This window comes from Bombina bombina, chromosome 6, assembly GCF_027579735.1.
Source record: "Bombina bombina isolate aBomBom1 chromosome 6, aBomBom1.pri, whole genome shotgun sequence".
Lineage (NCBI taxonomy): Eukaryota > Metazoa > Chordata > Amphibia > Anura > Bombinatoridae > Bombina > Bombina bombina.
This window is the reverse complement of record NC_069504.1, coordinates 260,027,244-260,042,973: the sequence shown is the minus strand read 5'-3', so window position 1 is coordinate 260,042,973 and position 15,730 is coordinate 260,027,244. Positions and strand designations below refer to the sequence as shown.

At 38.9% G+C, this 15,730-nt stretch overlaps 1 protein-coding gene across 1 annotated transcript in view; it reads left to right on the top strand.

Moving 5' to 3' along the window:
* Positions 1 to 15,730, top strand: part of LOC128662825 (cathepsin E-A) — a 192,172-nt gene that overhangs the window by 86,273 nt on the left and 90,169 nt on the right. The window contains exon 5 of the mRNA XM_053716806.1: positions 13,198 to 13,397. Within this exon, the coding sequence (XP_053572781.1) occupies positions 13,198 to 13,397 (200 nt within the window). The remainder of the gene's footprint in view (positions 1 to 13,197; positions 13,398 to 15,730) is intronic.

Genomic DNA, 15,730 nt, shown 5'->3' with positions numbered 1-15,730 from the left:
AAATGCAATTTTTTTCAGCGTTAAAAGACGAAACACAGCTGACTGAGAATTAAGCAAATTAGATAACATAAGTAAATTGGAATATTGTATTCTCTATGTGAATCATTCAAATTTAAAGTTGACTTTACTGTCCCTTTAATTCTGTAACCAGAAGTACAATCATACAGGGACCACTGAACCACAGTCACAACCTTTCAAAATTAATTTCCTGCAACCTGCTAGCAAACCATTCATAATATGCCAATATGGTTTTATCTCTTCTGCAAAATATTGTGTCAAGTACACAGTTTAATTAAAAATATTTTGAATGGAATTCATTCTGTATTTAGCTTGTGGTTTTTAGTGGTCCTTTTAATGTAGTTCCTTATACACTTGGGTCTGATTTTGTGAAGATATTTAAGAATGTTTATCTCTAACTCACTGTCACTAGACTCAACGGCTTTTCACTGGATATCCTTGGATGGCAAAGTCTCAGTATAGTCAATACTGTAATTAAATATAATTAGTAGAAAATATTATAAATAATAAAATAAAAATTAGACCATCCTATGACACAGCAACAAACATGTATGACCCAAAATACTGTGAACAATCTTAAAAGCATGTAATACACCTTATAAATATTTAGGAGTGTTCTTAAAATGCTTCCATGCAAATAAGGAAGAAACAAGGAAATGTCAAATAAAGCTTTACTTTGTATATAACAAATTCACCCGAAATTGGCTATTACCCACTTCTTCTACAGTTAATATTAGCGCTCTATCAAAAACACTCAGACAAAGACTGGAATTCTTTCTAATATGTACTTTATTTACAATATACAAGTAAATATCAGTCTCTTTTTATAAATGTAAGGTTAGATTACATGTGGAGAGCACAAATGTTAGTGCTAATGAGTGTGAATGCCACTCAAGATAAATCAATAGCTCTCCAGTTCTTGGGGTCGATCCGATAAAAATCGTCGCCCGCAAAAGCTGGCAACGCCAATATTTGCGCGGGTTTGGTATCCTATATACGGTGTAACCTAGAAGTTACGCGCGTATATTTCTGCCGTCGCCCTTAGTTTTTTGGGCCATAGGCAGGTATACCAAACCCGCGCAGTTTGGTATCCAATATACAGCGTAAGGACTTACGTGGCGAAAATGGAGAAATCTTACTCCATTTTCACCTCGCCACAAAAAGCAGCCGTAAGAAGCCTTACGCTGACTATTGGAGCCCCGTAACTCCCTAAACTGGCTGCTAAATAAACCTAACACCTAACGCATGCGCAATGTCTATCTCCCTGTCAACCGCGATCTGCTAAATAAAACCTAACACCTAATGCATGCGCAATGTCTATCTCCCTGTCAACCGCGATCCCCTGCCGCAATCCCTAATAAAGTATTTAACCCCTAAACCGCCGCCATCTACATAAACTAACCCCCTACTGTGAGCCCCTAAAACCGCCACCATCTAACTGATCTATCCCCTAATGTAAACCCCTAAAACCGCCACCATCTAAATGACCTATCCCCTAATGTGAACCCCTTACACCGCCGTCATCTATATTAAAATTATTAATTTAATCTACCTACCCAGCCGCCAGCTATATTATCTATATTAACCCTAAGTATATTATAGTTAATATAGTTATTACATTATATATATTAACTATATTAACCCTAATTATATTAGGGTTAATATAGTTAATATAGTTACTATAGTATTTATATAAACTATATTAACTCTATCTAACCCTAACACCCCTAACTAAATTCTTATTAAATAAATCTAATTCATATTATAAACTAAAATATTCCTATTTAAATCTAAATACTTACCTATAAAATAAACTCTAAGATAGCTACAATGTAATTAATAATTACATTGTAGCTATGTTAGGGTTTATATTTATTTTACAGGTAAATTGTTAATTATTTTAACTAGGTATAATAGCTATTAAATAGTTATTAACTATTTAATAGCTACCTAGTTAAAATAATTACCCAATTACCTGTAAAATAAATCCTAACCTAAGTTACAAATACACCTACACTATCAATAAATTAAAGAAACTACAAATATCTATCCAAAAATACAATTAAATAAACTAAACTAAATTACAAAAAAAACAAAACACAAAATTACAAAAAATAAAAAAAAGATTACAAGATTTTTAAGCTAATTACACCTATTCTAAGCCCCCTAATAAAATAATAAAGCCCCCCCAAAATAAAAAAATTCCCTACCCTATTCTAAATTAAAAAAAGTTCAAAGCTCTTTTACCTTACCAGCCCTTAAAAGGGCCTTTTGTGGGGGCATGCCCCAAAGAAAACTGCTCTTTTGCCTGAAAAAAAAAACACAATACCACCCCCCAACATTACAACCCACCACCCACATACCCCTAATCTAACCCAAACCCCCCTTAAATAAACCTAACACTACCCCCCCGAAGATCTCCCTACCTTATCTTCACCACGCCGGGCCGAACCCCTCATCTGATCCGGGCAATGTCTTCCAGCAAGCGGAAGTGAAGTCTTCTTCCATCCGGGCGATGTCTTCAAGCAAGCGGCAGAGAGTCTTCTTCCATCGGCGATGTCTTCAAGCAAATCGGCATCTGCCATCCGGCACGACAACTTCCCGACGAATGAGGTTCCTTTAAATGACGTCATCCAAGATGGCGTCCGTTGAATTCCGATTGGCTGATAGGATTCTATCAGCCAATCGGAATTAAGCTAGAAAAATCTGATTGGCTGATTGAATCAGCCAATCAGATTCAAGTTCAATCCGATTGGCTGAACCCCACAAAAGGCCCTTTTAAGGGCTGGTAAGGTAAAAGAGCTTTGAACTTTTTTTAATTTAGAATAGGGTAGGGAATTTTTTTATTTTGGGGGGCTTTATTATTTTATTAGGGGGCTTAGAATAGGTGTAATTAGCTTAAAAATCTTGTAATCTTTTTTTTATTTTTTGTAATTTTGTGTTTTGTTTTTTTTGTAATTTAGTTTAGTTTATTTAATTGTATTTTTGGATAGATATTTGTAGTTTCTTTAATTTATTGATAGTGTAGGTGTATTTGTAACTTAGGTTAGGATTTATTTTACAGGTAATTGGGTAATTATTTTAACTAGGTAGCTATTAAATAGTTAATAACTATTTAATAGCTATTATACCTAGTTAAAATAATTAACAATTTACCTGTAAAATAAATATAAACCCTAACATAGCTATAATGTAATTATTAATTATATTGTAGCTATCTTAGGGTTTATTTTATAGGTAAGTATTTAGATTTAAATAGGAATATTTTAATTAATAATATTAATATTAGATTTATTTATTAAGAGTTTAGTTAGGGATGTTAGAGTTAGATAGGGTTGTTATACTTAATATATATATATATATATATATATATATATATATATATATATATATATATATATATATATATATATATATATATATATATATATATATATTATAATAACGATATTAACTATATTAACCCTAATATAATTAGGTTTAATATAGTTAATATAGCTGGCGGCGGTGTAGGGGGATTAGATTAGGGGTTAATAATTTTAAAATAGATAGCGGCGGGGTAGGGGCTCACTTTAGGGGGTAGGTAAGGTAGATGGCGGCGGTGTTAGGGGCTCACTTTAGGGGGTTATAGATTTAATATAGCTGGCGGCGGTTTAGGGGTTAATAACTTTATTAGGTTGCGGCGGGGTTTGGTAGCGGCGGTTTAGGGGTTAATACATTGTTATTGTTAGGATAGTGAGGGGGGATAGCGGATAGAGGGTTAGACGTGCCAGGCTATGTTAGGGAGGCGTGTTAGACAGTGCGGGTGATTTAGACTTTAGTCAGGTTTTGTAGGCACCGGCAGTTTCTAACGTGCCGTAAGTCACTGGCGACGGCAGAAATTTGTACTTGCGCAGATTTCTGGACATCGCTGGTTTATCCGACTTACGGCACGTTAGCATCTGACGGCACAGTATATGGGATAGCTCGAGTTGCGAGCTGAAACTGTGGGCGACGCGGGTTCCCTCGCTTGCGCCGCAAACTACGCCGTTTATCGGATCGCGCCCCTTGTGCTCATATCAGAATTTGAAAGTAATAAGTTTTCCCTTGAGTTGATATAGCCTTGTTCTTCACTCTTAAGAAAATGTTATTTCTCTTGTAAGGTGTATCCAGTCCACGGATCATCCATTACTTGTGGGATATTCTCCTTCCCAACAGGAAGTTGCAAGAGGATCACCCACAGCAGAGCTGCTATATAGCTCCTCCCCTAACTGCCATATCCAGTCATTCTCTTGCAACTCTCGACAAGCATGGAGGTAGTAAGAGAGAAGTGGTGAAACGTAGTTGTTTTTTTCTTCAATCAAAAGTTTGTTATTTTTAAATGGTACCGGAGTTGTACTATTTTGTCCCAGGCAGAAAATAGAAGAAGAATCTTCCTGTGATCTCTATGATCTTAGCAGGTTGTAACTAAGATCCATTGCTGTTTTCACACATAACTGAAGAGAGAGGTAACTTCAGCTGGGGAATGGCGTGCAGGTTATCCTGCTATGAGATATGTGCAGTTAAAAATTTTCTAGAGATTTAAATACTAGAAAATGCTGCTGATACCAGATTTATGTAAGGTAAGCCTGAATACAGGGATTTAATAGCGACTGGTATCATGCTTACTTTCAGAGGTAATACTCTTATAGATTTGCAATATAAAACGTTTGCTGGAAATGTTTAAGCGTTTTTATATATGCTTTGGTGATAAAACTTTATTGGGGCCTAGTTTTTTTCCACATGGCTGGCTTAAATTTGCCTAGAAACAGTTTCCTGAGGCTTTCCACTGTTTTAACATGAGTGGGAGGGGCCTAATTTAGCTCTTTATTGCGCAGTAACTTTTACAGACTGAGACATCCAGCTTCCTCCAAGAGTCCCTTGAATGCTATAGGACCTCTCTAAAGGGCTCTTAGGCTTTCCAAAGTCGTTTGTTTGGGAAGGTAGGGCCACAGCAGAGCTGTGGCAGTTTGTTGTGACTGTTAAAAAACGTCTATATTGTTTTTTTGATCCGTTTTTTGAACTAAGGGGTTAATCCTCCATTTACAAGTGGGTGCAATGCTCTGTTAGCTTATTATACACACTGTAAAAATTTCGTTTGATTTACTGCTTTTTTTCACTGTTTTTCAAATTCTGACAAAATTTGTTTCTCTTAAAGGCACAGTACCGTTTTTATTTTTTGCTTGTTAACTTGATTTAAAGTGTTTTCCAAGCTTGCTGGTCTCATTGCTAGTCTGTTTAAACATGTCTGACATAGAGGAAACTCCTTGTTCATTATGTTTAGAAGCCATGGTGGAACCCCCTCTTAGAATGTGTACCAAATGTACTGATTTCGGGGGGCGGAGCTAACCAGCTTTCAGAACAGACGTGTGTGCCCATAGCTCCTGCCAAAAACAAATAAAATATAACTAGAAATCAAGTTTATTGTACACAAAAACGTTCCAAACCACCCCTGTAGCTGAGAGGTCGGTCAGAACATGTACCGGGAACCCGTGGAGTGTGAGACGTGTGAACTCTGAAGGATACCGGTTACACACCAGCACAGGGCCTTCAGGCCGCGAGTGTCAGCATGGTAGTGATTCCTTACTACAATTGCCTGCAATTGACTCTTAGGGGGGTAAGCGATATCAGCCTGGAGCCTCAAGGGTCATAAAGATCATCATCATCTCAGACACAGAGGCCGGCCATACTGCCCGAGAGTAGCTAATCCCTACACAACACTACGCAGCGCTGCCATCTGCGCTGTTTGGAGCCTTTCAAACTTCAAGATGGAGGATTTCCATAGTGCAGTCAAAGCTATGTTTGCGGAGCACGAGACTGTAATTCTGGCCAAATTTGATCAGCTCCTAGTAAAAATGCAGGCTGCTAGTGTCCGGGACAAGTCTGAAACAGCAGGGGAGACAAGCCTTACCAGAAAACAGAAGTGTACGCTGAGCTTTACTGAACAGTCTTTAAGAGTGAATAGGGATGTGAGCCTCTTGGGGACGAGCAGTCTTCCCCACACTCGATACATTCCCCGTCCAGACATATCAGTGGGAAGTGCTCTTGTGCTTGGAGATACAGAATATGGAGAGCCCACCGTCGATTATGGGGACATGCGCCCTACACTATACCCGCTACCCAAGGAGATCAGAGTTAACCATTCCATGTTGACCTGCACTGGAGGTCCATACCCCTTGGCCCTGGCTGGTGCGCGGGGGAATGCAGCCGCCCCTCCGGTGCAGAAAGTGGAGGCTGAGGCTAGCCCTCTTAGTGAGAAGAGTCTGCTGAGGTGTGAGTTGCCTAGTGGGGACGGAACTGCTCGCCCGGCACCTGACGGGTTCCCTGGTTTTGTAACATACAAAGTGAAGTCAGAGGGGCCACATCGCAGAGTGGGTATGTGGGAGAGAAACATTTGGCGCGGCCCTGCACAGCGATTCAGCACAGGTCAGCCATTTCTGGATTTACACAGACCCCTCTATAGGAGACTAAAAGTGACTGCAGATAACTTGTGCTGGTGTCTCGCCCCCCCCCCCATCTAGGGGGCCTGGGATACACAGCTTATCCTCTATACCCCCTTCCTATTTGGCAGAGTTAGGTAGCCTCTGCCCTGTCCGAAGAGCCTGGACACAGTTTGTTTCTATATCAATGCCACTTAGACTCTCCGGATTTTACTAATGAAAGAATCCCTATGATTATCCTTCTACGTTTCAATTTTCCTGACTGCTTACCCCTATAATTCATATACTATCGATAACTTGCATAAACATTTACTGCATGTGTTAGGCCTACGGGCGTGGTGTTTAAAGCACAAAAGTTTATGATGGGAGACACTGGAAGATTTCATTTATTAGCCTGGCATATATGGCTAACTGCATATGGTTGTATGCTCTCCTTATATAGCTACTGTATTACTCCCTTATTTGTCATTATGATGTTAAGCCATCTATATAGATATGAATTGTAAGACTCCTATATATATTAGTACCTGGATTTTTTTGGGGGGAAGCAGTCCCTGAAGTTTGTTTTTCTTGTTATCTTATACACTGTTTTGAGTAATGGTATATTTACTAAGCTTGCTATTAGCTTTATAGATAAGCCCAAAATATTTACATGATGTCCAAGTAAGACTAGTATAGGTTGTTCTCCTGACTAGCGATGAGGGCTATTTGCAGTCCGGGACATGTCTTCAGATAAGTCCAGTAATCAGATCCTATGAGAGGATCTATAGCACATGGAAGACGCTAGAGCCTTAACCATTAAAACTAGAGGCAAGGATGGAGGATAACATTCTGCCTTGGTAACACCCCACTTACTGATATATTATTGCATACGTTTTTTGGACTTGTATTATGGATCTGAAGATGTTATCCCTCATGTTGTGATTGATGTATCTGTTATTTGCCTCAATAAAAACTATTTAAAAAAAAAAGTAATAAAAATCATATTCTGTCTTTAAAAAATTTATCACCAGAGGAATCTGATGAAGGGGAAGTTATGCCGACTAACTCGCCCCACGTGTCAGACCCTTTGACTCCCGCTCAAGGGACTCACGCTCTAATGGCGCCAAGTACATCTAGTGCGCCCATAGCGTTTACTTTACAAGACATGGCGGCGGTCATGGATAATACACTGTCAGCGGTATTATCCAGACTACCTGGGTTTAGAGGAAAGAGAGACAGCTCTGGAGTTAGAAGAAATACAGAGCATACTGACGCTTTAAGAGCTATGTCTGATACTCCCTCACAATATGCAGAAGCTGAGGAAGGAGAGCTTCTTTCTGTGGGTGATGTTTCTGACTCAGGGAAAAAGATTCAACCTTATTCTGAAATGTCTACATTTAAATTTAAGCTTGAACACTTCCGCGTATTGCTCAGGGAGATTTTAGCTGCTCTGAATGACTGTGATACAATTGCAGTGCCAGAGAAATTGTGTAGATTGGATAAATACTATGCAGTGCCGGTGTGCACTGATGTTTTTCCAATACCTAAAAGGTTTACAGAAATTATTACTAAGGAATGGGATAGACCAGGTGTGCCATTCTCTCCCCCTCCTATTTTTAAGAAAATGTTTCCAATAGATGCCACCACATGGGACTTATGGCAGACAGTCCCTAAGGTGGAGGGCGCAGCTTCTACCCTAGCTAATCGTACTACTATCCCTGTCGAGGACAGTTGTGCTTTCTCAGATCCAATGGATAAAAAGTTAGAGGGTTACCTTAAGAAAATGTTTATTCAACAAGGTTTTATTCTACAGCCCCTTGCATGCATTGCCCCAGTCACTGCTCCTGCGGCTTTCTGGTTTGAGTCTCTGGAAGAGGCTTTACAGGTAGAGACCCCATTGGATGACATACAAGCTTAGAGCACTTAAGCTAGCCAATTCTTTTGTTTCTGATACCATTGTTCATTTGACTAAACTAACGGCTAAGAATTCTGGTTTTGCTATTCAGGCGCGCAGGGCGCTATGGCTTAAATCATGGTCAGCTGACGTTACTTCAAAGTCTAAGCTGCTTAACATTCCCTTCAAGGGGCAAACCCTATTCGGAGATCATTTCTGATATCACTGGAGGAAAATGTCATGTCCTTCCTCAGGATAGGTCCAAATCAAGGGCCAAACAGACTAATTTTTGTGCCTTTCGAAACTTCAAGGCGAGTGCGGCATCAACTTCCTCTAATGGAAAACAAGAGGGAACTTTTGCTCAGTCCAAGTCGGTCTGGAGACCTAACCAGACCTGGAACAAAGGTAAGCAGGACAAAAAGCCTGCTGCTGTCTCTAAGACAGCATGAAGGATCGGCCCCCTATCCGGTAACGGATCTAGTAGGGGGCAGACTTTCGCTCTTCGCCCAGGCTTGGGCAAGAGATGTCCAGGATCCCTGGGTGTTGGAAATTATATCCCAGGGATATCTTCTGGACTTCAAAGCTTCCCCTCCAAAAGGGAGATTTCACCTTTCACAATTATCTGCAAACCAGATAAAGAGAGAAGCATTCTTACACTGTGTTCAAGACCTCCTAGTTATGGGAGTGATCCATCCAGTTCCAAAGGAGGAACAGGGACAAGGATTTTACTCAAATCTGTTTGTGGTTCCCAAAAAAGAGGGAACCTTCAGACCAATTTTAGATCTCAAGATCTTAAACAAATTCCTCAGAGTTCCATCATTTAAGATGGAGACTATTCGTACCATCCTACCTATGATCCAGGAGGGTCAATATATGACTACAGTGGATTTAAAGGATGCTTATCTTCACATTCCGATACACAAAGATCATCATCGGTTTCTCAGGTTTGCCTTCCTAGACAGGCATTACCAGTTTGTAGCTCTTCCCTTTGGATTAGCTACAGCCCCAAGAATCTTTACGAAGGTTCTGGGGTCACTTCTGGCGGTCCTAAGACCGTGGGGCATAGCAGTGGCCCCTTATTAAGACGACATCCTGATACAGGTGTCAAATTTCCAAATTGCCATGTCTCATACGGACATAGTTCTGGCATTTCTGAGGTCGCATGGGTGGAAGGGGAATGAAGAAAAGAGTTCTCTATCCCCTCTCACAAAAGTCTCCTTTCTGGGAACTCTAATAGATTCTGTAGAAATGAGGATTTACCTGACAGAGTCCAGGTTATCAAATCTTCTAAATTCCTGCCGTGTTCTTTATTCCACTTCTCGCCCTTTGGTGGCTCAGTGTATGGAAGTAATCGGCTTAATGGTAGCGGCAATGGACATAGTGCCGTTTGCACGCCTACATCTCAGACCGCTGAAACTCTGCATGCTCAGTCAGTGGAATGGGGATTGCACAGATTTGTCCCCTCTACTAAATCTGGATCAAGAGACCAGGGATTCTCTTCTCTGGTGGCTATCTCGGGTCCATCTGTTCAAAGGTATGACCTTTCGCAGGCCAGATTGGACAATTGTAACGACAGATGCCAGCCTTCTAGGCTGGGGGGGGGGCAGTCTGGAACTCCCTGAAGGCTCAGGGATCGTGGACTCAGGAGGAGACACTCATTCCAATAAACATTCTGGAACTGAGAGCTATATTCAATGCTCTTCAGGCTTGGCCTCAGCTAGCGACAATGAGGTTCATCAGATTTCAGTCGGACAACATCACGACTGTGGCTTACATCAACCATCAAGGGGGAACAAGGAGTTCCCTAGCGATGTTAGAAGTCTCAAAGATAATTCGCTGAGCAGAGATTCACTCTTGCCACCTATCAGCTATCCATATCCCAGGTGTAGAGGTCAGACTTTTCATCCGGGGGAGTGGGAACTCCATCCGGAGGTGTTTGCACAATTGATTCATCATTGGGGCAAACCAGAACTGGATCTCATGGCGTCTCGCCAGAACGCCAAACTTCCTTGTTACGGATCCAGGTCCAGGGATCCCAAGGCGACGCTGATAGATGCTCTAGCAGCACCTTGGTCTTTCAACCTGGCTTATGTGTTTCCACCGTTTCCTCTGCTCCCTCGTCTGATTGCCAAAATCAAGCAGGAGAGAGCATCAGTGATCTTGATAGCGCCTGCGTGGCCACGCAGGACTTGGTATGCAGATCTGGTGGACATGTCATCCTTTCCACCATGGACTCTGCCGCTGAGACAGGACCTTCTACTTCAAGGTCCTTTCAACCATCCAAATCTAATTTCTCTGAGACTGACTGCCTGGAGATTGAACGCTTGATTTTATCAAAGCGTGGCTTCTCCGAGTCAGTCATTGATACCTTAATTCAGGCTCGAAAGCCTGTCACCAGGAAAATCTATCATAAGATATGGCGTAAATATCTTTATTGGTGTGAATACAAGGGTTACTCATGGAGTAAGGTCAGGATTCCCAAGATATTATCTTTTCTCCAAGAAGGATTGGAAAAAGGATTGTCAGCTAGTTCTTTAAAGGGACAGATTTCTGCTCTGTCTATTCTTTTGCACAAGCGTCTGGCGGATGTTCCAGACGTTCAGGCATTTTGTCAGGCTTTAGTTAGAATCAAGCCTGTGTTTAAACCTGTTGCTCCGCCATGGAGCTTAAATTTGGTTCTTAAAGTTCTTCAAGGGGTTCCGTTTGAACCTCTTCATTCCATAGATATCAAACTTTTATCTTGGAAAGTTCTTTTTTTGGTGGCTATTTCCTCGGCTCGTAGAGTACCGAGTTATCTGCCTTACAATGTGATTCTCCTTATCTGATCTTCCATGCAGATAAGGTAGTTCTGCATACCAAACCTGGGTTTTTACCTCAGGTGGTATCTAATAAGAATATCAATCAGGAGATTGTGTCCTAATCCTTCTTCAATGAAGGAACGTCTATTACACATTCTTGATGTGGTTCGTGCTTTAAAGTATTATTTACAAGCTACTAAAGATTTTCGTCAAACATCTGCTTTGTTTGTTGTCTACTCTGGACAGAGGAGAGGCCAAAAGGCTTCGGCAACCTCTCTTTCGTTTTGGCTAAGAAGGATAATCCGCTTAGCTTATGAGACTGCTGGCCAGCAGCCTCCTGAAAGGATTGCAGCTCATTCTACTAGAGCTGTGGCTTCCACATGGGCCTTTAAAAATGAGGCTTCTGTTGAACAGATTTGCAAGGCGGCGACTTGGTCGTCGCTTCATACCTTTTCAAAATTCTATAAATTTTATACTTTTGCTTCTTCGGGGGCTATTTTTGGGAGAAAGGTTTTACAGGCAGTGGTACCTTCCGTTTAAATACCTGCCTTCTCCCTCCCTTCATCCGTGTACTTTACCTTTGGTATTGGTATCCCACAAGTAATGGATGATCCATGGACTGGATACACCTTACAAAAGAAAACATAATTTATTCTTACCTGATAAATTTATTTCTCTTGTGGTGTATCCAGTCCACGGCCCGCCCTGTCATTTTAAGGCAGGTATTTTTTAACTTTAAACTACAGTCACCACTGCACCCTATGGTTTCTCCTTTCTCGGCTTGTCTTCGGTCGAATGACTGGATATGGCAGTTAGGGGAGGAGCTATATAGCAGCTCTGCTGTGGGTGATCCTCTTGCAACTTCCTGTTGGGAAGGAGAATATCCCACAAGTAATGGATGATCCGTGGACTGGATACACCACAAGAGAAATAAATTTATCAGGTAAGCATAAATTATGTTTTTTATTTTATTTTATATATAAAAAGAAAACATTTTCATTCACAATGAAGAACAATTCTATTTCAACTATTTCTTTGAATGCAAGCCAGGAAGGGGTAGAAGAATAGACTGACAGTTTCTATCAGCCAGTCAGTAAAAGCCTGTGATGTTTTCTAGCCAACCAGCATTCTCAGGGGGAGGGAAGTGAAAGGATGATTTTAAACTTATTGCATTTAATAAGTTAGTAGTTTTAATTTTAAAAATGTATTAACTATTTGCTGCATAACTAGGTGGCTGCTGGATTTGCACTTAGTAACCCAAATATTTTCCTTCCTGCTTCTGAGCCTCAGCCTACCTGTAGGTATGTTTTTTTTTCAACAAAAGATACCAAGAAAAAGATGCTAATTAGACAAAATAAGTAAATTGTAAAGTTGTTTAAAAGTGCATGCTCTATCTGAATCATTAATAAAAAAAATTGTGTATGTCCCTTTAAGTATAGACACTTTCAGTATAGTAATGTTACGTACGTATAGTAAACTATTAGTTGTTACTGTATCTTCAAGTAGACTTTTAGTTTTACCAAAAATGCAGTGCATAGAAATTAGATGTATAAATAAAAGAATATGTTTAAGAATTACATAGAATGACAAAAATAAAGCTAATATAGATGATTTTAGCTTCATGTAAAGAAAAATGGCAAGAATATACTTATTGATGTACTGAAAACAATTTGAAAAATGTTTATAACATCATCTTAGCTGTGGAATTCTATAAGTGAATATTGGTCCAGTAAATGTGTCATTAAGTATCCAGAATTTGTATTGTGATCAGCTGAACAGGGCGGGCACATGCTTATGCTTCAAATAAACAATGAAATGGCTGAATGTGACATCTAAAAGGGCTCATCTACAGCTGTTAACAATGTGATTACAACCTAATTTTAGAGTTATTTTCTTAAGCATAAGTGCAAGTATAATGTGATTGGTCCTGCATATAAACATGCTGGTGCCCTCGGCAACCTCCATACCATGATTTGCTTAATCTAGAATTTTCTACAAATATTCTTGTTGTGGCCATTTGATATTCTATTTGTACGTTTTTTTGCAGATTGGGAACTTGTCTATTGTGAACCTGGACTTTGGACAGTCAGTTTTGGAGCCTGGCAGAACATTTGTCGTTGCACAGTTTGATGGGGTGCTGGGCTTGGGATATCCCTCACTGGCTGTTGCAAATGCTGTCCCTGTATTTGATCGGATCCTGGAGCAAAAACTTGTAGAGAAACCGCTATTTTCCTTTTATTTGTTGAAGTTAGTTTCAATTTATTTATTTATAAAATGTATTTATAAAATATTTTACCAGGAAGGATACATTGAGATTTCTCTCGTTTTCAAGTATGTCCTGGGTCCACAAAACATTGCATTGTTACAATAGGGTACACTAAAATACAAAAACAATAATAATACATAACATATGCAAAATTTAACATAGAACAGGTAGGAAATATATAATCAACCATGACAGGTGCATTCTGTTTTGAGATATGTAGAGAGGGATCTCTTAAAGGATATTAGGCTTGGGAAAGGTTTGAAAGTGTGCAGGAGGTCGTTCCATAACTGTGGTGCTCTGTAGGAAAAGGAGGATCGAGCTGCTTTCTTTTTGTATTGAGGCAAGCTAAATAATGTGCTGGTACTGGATCGGAGGTTATAGGAGGTGGGAATAGCCGGGGAGAGCATTCTACTCAGGTATGGTGGGAGCTTCCCAGAAAGGTTCTTAAACACAAGGCTGGAAAGATGGAGGGTGCGTCTGGATTCCAGCAACAGCCAGTTTAGTTCTTTTAGCATGTCACAATGGTGGGTCCTGTAGTTACATTGTAGCACAAAGCGGCAGAACGAGTTATACAATGTATTAAGTTTATTAAGGTAAATTTATATATTTACATCTGAATAAATGAAAGGAGGGCTCAACTGCACAGTATAAAATGCCTATGGTGATGTGTTCATACTACTAGTGTACCTGCTAACGTGTACTAGTTTGTCTCTATCGTGTACATGGAGATGTGTACTGTTTACAGTCACTCACATCCTTATCTGCAGGTTTTAGGATTACATCTTTACATGCTTAACCTAATTCACATAACAGATGTTACAATAATTTTCTTTTTTTTTTTGTATATTCCATAATTTTTATATTGAGCATAGCTGTAGAATGTATACAGCTGTATGTAGCATAATATAGAGCATCATATTAATGTATTCTAGAAAAATTGATTTGCACAATTGTATATTTATAAATGTGTAACTTAAAGGCATTACATCCCAAATGTTATAACTTGTTTTAACATACAAGTTTGGGCGTTAATTCTTTCATTTGTGAAAGTAAGTGAAAGCAATAGAGAACAATTACTTTTTAAAAGTTTCACACAAACACGCTGCTAAGTCTAATTTTAAATGATAATTGGTTTCTAATTAGATTATATCACACTTAGAATAAATATATTTATTTCTATATTTAATCTTTATTTTCAACTTAAAAAAACCAGCCTAGTGACGCGCTTAATATTTTTTATGCTCACTCACTCACTTTGCTCAAAATTAAATGTAATGCGGCCAGGTTAGCGTGAGTATTACAAGTTGAAGGTAAAAAGTTAGCATGAGAGCAGAAGATCAGGCGGGCTAACTTCGGATACCGTATCTCTGCTAACTTCTTATCCCTGTAGATTTCTATGGGGCGCACTGAATAAACAAAAACCTAACGATTATTGCTTGCGGACTAACCTGACACCGCATTAGACCAATAGCGCTAAACCAGAAGTAAGAAATACTTTACATTCCAATGTTTACATAGAAAGAACATGAACATTTTACAAGAAAATGTTCTTTTCATTTTAAATATATATTTCTCTATATATATTTTTGTAAAATATAAATCAATTTCTATGTCTCTATATGAATATATTATTTAAAAATAAAAAGTATTTTTTTTTCTATGTGAAGAACATTGGAATATAAAGTGTTAATATTCAAAACACAAACATGATGGGCTCAAACGTATATATATATATATATATACACACACACATATATTTAGACACACACACATACATATATATATATATATATATATATATATATATATATATATATATATATATATACACACACATATATATATTTAGACACACATATATATATATATATACAGGGAGTGCAGAATTATTAGGCAAGTTGTATTTTTGAGGATTAATTTTATTATTGAACAACAACCATGTTCTCAATGAACCCAAAAAACTCATTAATATCAAAGCTGAATAGTTTTGGAAGTAGATTTAGTTTGTTTTTAGTTATAGCTATTTTAGGGGGATATCTGTGTGTGCAGGTGACTATTACTGTGCATAATTATTAGGCAACTTAACAAAAAACAAATATATACCCATTTCAATTATTTATTTTTACCAGTGAAACCAATATACCATCTCAACATTCACAAATATACATTTCTGACATTCAAAAACAAAACAAAAACAAATCAGTGACCAATATAGCCACCTTTCTTTGCAAGGACACTCAAAAGCCTGCCATCCATGGATTCTGTCAGTGTTTTGATCTGTTCACCATCAACATTGCATGCAGCAGCAACCACA